The sequence below is a fragment of the Ursus arctos genome, unplaced genomic scaffold (assembly GCF_023065955.2).
Source record: "Ursus arctos isolate Adak ecotype North America unplaced genomic scaffold, UrsArc2.0 scaffold_5, whole genome shotgun sequence".
In the NCBI taxonomy this organism is placed as follows: domain Eukaryota; kingdom Metazoa; phylum Chordata; class Mammalia; order Carnivora; family Ursidae; genus Ursus; species Ursus arctos.
Genome location: NW_026623067.1, coordinates 17,385,932 through 17,393,028, shown reverse-complemented (window position 1 = coordinate 17,393,028; position 7,097 = coordinate 17,385,932). Strand labels below are relative to the sequence as shown.

At 42.8% G+C, this 7,097-nt stretch overlaps 1 protein-coding gene across 1 annotated transcript in view; it reads right to left on the bottom strand.

Moving 5' to 3' along the window:
* Nucleotides 1-3,415: 3,415 nt before the first annotated feature.
* ARL14EPL (ADP ribosylation factor like GTPase 14 effector protein like) overlaps nucleotides 3,416-7,097 on the bottom strand; it is a 31,044-nt gene continuing 27,362 nt past the window's right edge. The window contains exon 6 of the mRNA XM_048221117.2: nucleotides 3,416-6,099. Coding sequence (XP_048077074.1) covers nucleotides 5,877-6,099 — 223 coding nt within the window. The 3' untranslated portion in view covers nucleotides 3,416-5,876. The remainder of the gene's footprint in view (nucleotides 6,100-7,097) is intronic.

Sequence of the window (7,097 nt, the reverse complement as noted above, 5' to 3'; positions counted from 1 at the left end):
TAATGCTCTCGACACACCTGCGTTTCTCGCCAGGTGTCTTTGTTCCTTGGCGTCTTTACCTGAGGCTTCGGGCCCAGGCGCTTCTGCTTAGGGCTCCTTCTCCGGGGGAGGAGAGAATCTGAGAGACATCCTTCCCCACTCTGACTCAGTAGCCAGTACCCTTCCAGTCCTAGACCCTACTCACCTTGTCTCCCCCGACACAGGGTCCTTACAACTTCAGGAGACTCTTGTTCGGGGCTCCCTCCACCGTGTCGCATAGATGCGCCTGGACCTCCACCAGGAGGAAGATGGAAGGGAGGGGGTCCTGCTCTGCCTGGTTGTAGCATCCCTCTTACGCCATGGCAGTGAATGAAGGCTTGGGTCTTTCGCTTTGGCTCATTCGTTGCTTTCATCAGCTACCAACACAGCTGACACCTCGGCTCTCCCCCAGCTCAACTGAGCTCCTGACAGGTGGTCCTGAAGGTCACGGTCTATAATGCAAGGCTCCCCAGCCCCATAGAGCTGCCCTGACACCTGTTCTTCCCAAGGCTCTTGTGCATTTTCTTACCTGTGATGGATCCTTTTTTGGCTTCAATTAGTCAGAGCCCTTCATAGTTGCAAAACCCTAGCTGTCGTGAGCACGTCTATAGGCTGATCATGAAAAGCCAACAAAGAAACTTAAAAAAACAAAACAAAACAAAAAACCCATATCAGTCCACAGAATTAACTGGGTACCTTCACCACAGACAGCTTGAGAAAGAAACATAGTGGGAGTTAAGTTTTTTATCTGAAATATTTTCTAAACTATTTTTCTGCTAAATGGATCGTTTTCAGTTACCGTTCTGAAGCAAAAAAAAAAAAAAAAAGGACCAAAATAAAAAGTATATTTACCAAACCTAAAGGTCTGTCATAAATTTGGAAATGTTAAACTAAAATGTTGAGTTAAACTTTGAGGGGGGAAAAAACCCAAATCTATTTCAGGAATGGAATCGTGGTTTTGTTTTCGGGGTAAAACTTAAAGTACCCAATAATGGCCAGCAGAGGGAGCCAAAACCATGCATGTAACTTATTTTTCTTCCACAAACCTTTTAGGAAAATGAGTTACTAAAAACTGCAAAATGCAAATGAACCTCATTTTCCCAAGATATATGTAAAAAATCATAGAAGTCCTATAACTTAATGCTACTCTGCTGCCTAGTGCTGTATAGAAAGTTTGAAAGCTGGATGGAGATTCTGAATCTCAAGTAGTTCTGAAAAGAAGCATCCCCCCCCCACTCCACCCCTTCCTCTCTTCCCTCTCTGGGACTGGCTTGCAATAACTCCTGAAAAGTAGGTAATTTGTATTCTATTTCAATTGACACGTTCTGAGCTGTATAACAATATTTTTTCAGTTGTCACTGCTGGGAGCATACTGGTTCATACTGGGAACAGGTGTATTGAGAAGCCAGGGAGCCTCTAACTCAGACCTCTGAAATCAGGCCTCAGGGATACCTTAGGAAAGAAAAGGAACACGTTTCTCATGAAAGTTTGTTGAAAAGGAATTTTCTGCAAGTATAAATGTCTCTCCATTTTCTGGATGGTACCTGCATTAGGGTGTTTCCTTTATAAACAAGAGAATCCAATTTTGGCCAATTTAAGAGGGGAAAGGAATTTATTGAAAGGATACTGGTGTGCACTATCTTTTCAGTGGTTTATAGTTAAAATTTGGGGAAGATATTTTCTACATAAAAATGATAAGACTCTGTCTTGTGTGACAGTGTTCACAGAATTGAAAATTTAATTAAAATGGATTTAAAAAAAACAACACTTCAGGCTCAAATGGATATACGGGCAATTTCCACCAAATATTTAAGGAAGAAGACTGTCATCTGAAACAAAGCCTTCCGGAGAAGAAAAGAAGAGGAAGTAGTTCCCACACCTTTTGTGAAGCTAGCATTACCTGGGTATCAAAACCCAAACAAGGGACTTCCATTTCCAGAAAGATGGGGTAGGTGTGCCTTTTCTATTCCTCTTAGTAAGTACAGATAAGAAGGCTGGACATTGTAAATAAAACAAACATAAGAGGACTCTGAAAGGTGGAGAGAGGACATCAGCTGGATAAGGACCTCAGACAGCAGGAAGGATATGCTGGGAAGCGGCGTGGGTTTTCTTTTTACTTCATGTAGCCTAGGATTTTTTCTTTCTTTCTTACCCACTGTATTCCTGGCACCTAATGAAGCATCCAGCAAGTAAGAGGTGTTTGGCAAATGAATAAATGAATAAATCAATGAATGAGGGATCACTAAGTAGATCTATTAACCACACAGGGCTATTGAAAGCACTATTGAAGAAAAAAAAATTAAACTCCGTCCCTGATCTCTGAATTGAATGTATATGCCCTAAACATTGGCCAGTGTATGAACACACAGACAATCATACAAAGTGAGGCGGGATATCTGCTAAAACTACAAACCAAACACAAAAATCAACTGCTTCTTAGCCATGACTAGTGATGACGTCATTTCCTTTCTACAGAGCGAAGAACAGTACCGTGGAAAACGGAAGAATTTTAGGCAATCTGTGAAGATGAAAAAGAATATTCCAAATGCAGGATGAAAATAGAGATTCTGAGAAAGAAACACGGTATAAAACTGCTTGGCTAGTCCTAACTGTGGACCATTGTCCTGAATAAACTGAAAACTGACTATTGCAGACACCATGGGGAAGGAAGGAAAAATAAGATACACGGATTATCTGGGGTGCCTGGGTGGCTCAGTCGGTTAAGCATCTGCCTTCGGCTCAGGTCTGATCCCAGGGATCCTGGGATCAAGTCCAACCTTGGGCTCCCTGCTCAGTGGGGAGCCTGCTTCTCCCTCTGCCTCTGCCCCTCCCCCTGCTTGTGCTCTCTCTCCCTCTCTCTCTCTCAAATAAATAAATAAAATCTTATAAAAAAAGATATGAGGATTTTCTTTCCATTATTTTACACCAGAATATGAGGTGATCCAAGGCACTCAATGCCTAGCGCATACTAAGTATCAATAAATCCTAGGCAATCAAGAAATCCACATATCAAGTGACACTTGCTAGCAGGGCCGCTTTGCGGAACAACTGTAGGGGGTGCTGTTGGCAGTGTTGTCCATGTGAAAGGCACCCCCTAGACACAGCAAATACCCTAGCTGGCCCAACACTGCAGACTGGCTCAAATAAATGTTTCATTTTCCAAGGCATTACAGAACGACACCCTGATGTCTACAATTTCTCTACATTCATGAAGACACTCCACCAGGATTGAAAGAGAGCCAAGCAGAGAAAGGAATAGTCTGTTCCACTGACAAGACAATTTCCTTGGTTAATGTCACCAGACAGTACGGCTATATTCCTTCTTAATCTGAATTTCGTTCAAATCACCGAAGAGCTTTGCTCATTTTGGAACAAAATTAGACACTTGCAAACTAAGTTTCCGATATTTCACATAAATTTATTTGTGAACTGATCATTTAGTGCGGGAGCCTTTTTAAAAATTCATAGAATTGGCATTAGGTCCAGATGAAATAAGGGGACTCTAAAAAAGCACTCCATCAAACGTTTTGCCAGGGTTTCGTAAAAGCAGTATGAGGTGTCTGCTTCATAATCATGCAATTTTTTTAACTTTATGTTTTGCTACACACTTTTTAAACCAGTCCATTTTAAATCAGATGATCTCATGTAATGTTTAAGACTAAAAGATGAGAAGAGACAAAAGGGAAAGATACTTGAAGGTTAATTTGCCTAAGATTATTTTTTTTTTAAATATGAAAATAGGACAGCTAGTGATAAGGAAGTGTTTCTCCAACTTATCTGATCATGAGACTGACCCAGGGTATTGGGTGACAAGGGAGGCTTTCCAGGCCTCATCCCTAGAGGTTCTGATTCCTGAGGTTTGCGATGGGGCTCAGGAATGCATATTATTGAAAGCAGCTGAAGAAACTTTGCAATCGATCAGGCAAATTTGGGAAATACTTGTCAGGGAAAGAACACTGACCTAGTCATGGGGTTCAAAATACTAAGGCTTTTCCGTGTGTCCTTAATTGAGTCACTTTATCTCAATGGGGCTAAATCCTCAGTTGTGAAAATAAAACAAGAAGGGTCTTAGTCTATAATCCCCTGGAAGAAAGGAACCAGCTCAGCTATGCTCACAGCGGGATCCCCTGGGCCTAGCCTGGTGCCTGGCCCCTAAGACACCAATATTATTTGTTGACTAATTCACTAGCTGGACAACAGGCAAGATCCCTTTTCAAGTGTAAAAATTATATGATTCTAAGAATAAATAAGTAATAAAACAATTCATTTGGTCAGGCATGTACAAAACAATAGTTATTCTCAAACCCAAACAAAATATAAATCAAAAAAAGCAGCCACCCCTTTTGACTGTCATGCCACTGGTAAGCATTTCAAAGGATCAGACTTGGGTAACTTGATCTCATGCCTTCTTCACAGGACTGGAGGGTTCAAGGTAATGAACTGGATGCACTTAGCATCACTGTTAGGCTCACAAAAGTCAGTAGAGGCTCAGGAAAAGGGAGTTGAATCTGGAAAACCCAGGAAAGTATGTGGAAAACAGAGTGTGTGCTCCTGCTTCACATACAGGAAAACTGTAGTCATAGGAGGGCTTTTAGGATTTTTGTTTCTGTAGTCCCAAAACATATGGTCAAGTAACAAGTCGAGAATTATTAGGAACCTTCCCTGACACCTGTGGATTGTGCAGAAATAAATGCTTTTGAAACTAAAAAAGAGGAGCTCCTGGCTTAGTCAGTGGAACGTGCAAATCCTGATCTCAGGGTTGTGGGTTCGAGCCCCACATTGGGTCTAGAGATTGCTTAAAAATAAAATATGTATATATAAAAAAAGCAAATCCAAAGAAGGTTTAGTTCACATTTCTGTATACTTCCTACGACGTAACAGCATTGAAAAAAAAAAAAATCACATCATGTGTCTAGTCAACTGCATATCGACACCCTCCCTGAGCTAACATACAGCAATACACTCTTATATAATAACTCGTTTCCTTCTTTTGAAAAAGAATCTGAAAATACTGATCCTGAGATTGAAGAAAAAAAAAAAAAGGAAGCCACTAGCTTTTAGGACATTCAAGTCCTAATTTCTCAATTTGACAAGTAAAATACAAATTTTTCATAAAAATATTGCCAAGTGTGTCCAAATTTAATCTGAATGGTACCAAAACGTGAATAAAAAAATAAGGCGATAGGGCGCGCCTGGGTGGCGCAGTCATTAAGCGTCTGCCTTCGGCTCAGGGCGTGATCCCAGCATTCTGGGATCAAGTCCCACATCGGGCTCCTCGGCTGGGAGCCTGCTTCTTCCTCTCCCACTCCCCCTGCTTGTGTTCCCTCTCTCGCTGGCTGTCTCTCTCTCTGTCACATAAATAAATAAAAAATCTTAAAAAAAAAAAATAAGGCGATGCGTATACAGTGCGAAATCACAAGGCGTGGGGGTATTTTTCATTCAAAGAGCAATTCTGACTTGGACCTGGTGTAAGGGTCACTAGGTGTTATAAATTGATAATTTTATGTTCTACGTAAGAAAAGCTCCCAGCTGCAGAATTCTGAAAATCTTGAAACCACAGGGTCTCAGGCAGTAAAAGAGGCAAGAGATTTTTCAGTGAGAGCGGAGATGGAGGTGTGCCCGGGGGGTGATGCTAAGATCGTGCACTGTCATTTTCTGGGGACAAGGTGAAGGCATTCGGGAAGACACAGGAAGAAGGTGACAGAGTGACTGCCCATGCTACATTGTTCTATAGCTTCAGAGAACATGAGTCTTCTGTATGCTTTCCCAACATCCTCCGCACGCCCTAAAATCCAACCAGGAGAACGAGGTTGGCTTAGCAGTCAAGAAAAACCGAACCAGCTCACGTGCAACAACTCCTAGTCAGGCACGGAATAGGGCAGCGAGCTGACGACCTCCCCGGATTCGGTGACAATGGCATCGTAGACCCAGCGTCGGTTGCAGCGGCACTCGGGGCCACACTTGTTGGAGTTGCACTTGGGGCAAGGGTAGAAGCAGCCCAGACAGTTTTTCTCCAGGCAGTCACACAGATCAGCGTCATTACAGAGCAGCCTGCCACTCTTGTCGTACTTCTTCCTAACTCTGCCGGGAGAATGGAAGACAGTACCAGTTTCCCCAGCAGGGAGAGTGACCCCTGTCTGCAGCCACCTCCCCAAATCCGGTCCCTTTATTCCGAGGAACCAGCACCCTGAGGATGACCCAGCCATGCTTCCCAATAGTTGATGGCAGTGGTGTCCCAGGAAATTCAGCCCATGTGCCCCCCGATTTCCAACACAGCCAGGCTAGTCACTGATAGGACCCTTCGCTTTCCTGGCATGCTGGGGAATGTGATAGTCCACCAAAACAGATTAGAAAGAATAGCTGAATACAAGCTTCTTGCTACAAATGCCCCCCCATTTGTCTTTAAAAATATAATCATTCTTGATGGAATCTTCCCTGATAAATTACACTCTTTCCTCTTTCTACAAAAAAGCACTCTAGTGAATACAATTATGGTTTTTAATGACTCGAGATAAATAGAACTGTCCACGACCAGACCATCATCATTAACAGAGAAACACACATACACACCCATACACATACACACACACACACACACACACACACACACACACACACATAACTCCTTGGTCACAGTCTCCAGGTGCCATGCTTCTGCTCCTTTTTGATTCTGTTTGTCACCCAGTGTGGAGAGAGAAGGCAGGTGACCAAGATGGCGGGCTCTCTTGGAAGCTCTGAGTACAGGCGGGAAGTTCTGTGCCAGAGGAGTGCACCAGAGCCTACACCCCACTTGAGTCCCCACGCTTTCTCTGTCAGCCCCTACAATGTGTCCAGCAGACAGAAGCTTTCACAAAAATTCTCAAAACCAGGCCCTTTTGAAATAAACCTTTCAGAACTGAGCTGCTTGAAAGCCTGGGGAGGACCAAAGTGTCTCTTGACAGCTTATGTCCATTATTAATGATTGGAAGTAAAAAAAAAAAAAAGTTTGGCCCTCAGCTGGTATGGTGAGATTATGAACTCCATCCTTTGTCTTGAAACGGGTGTAACACCTTCTCTCCTTCCTGTTCAGTATAAGTAAT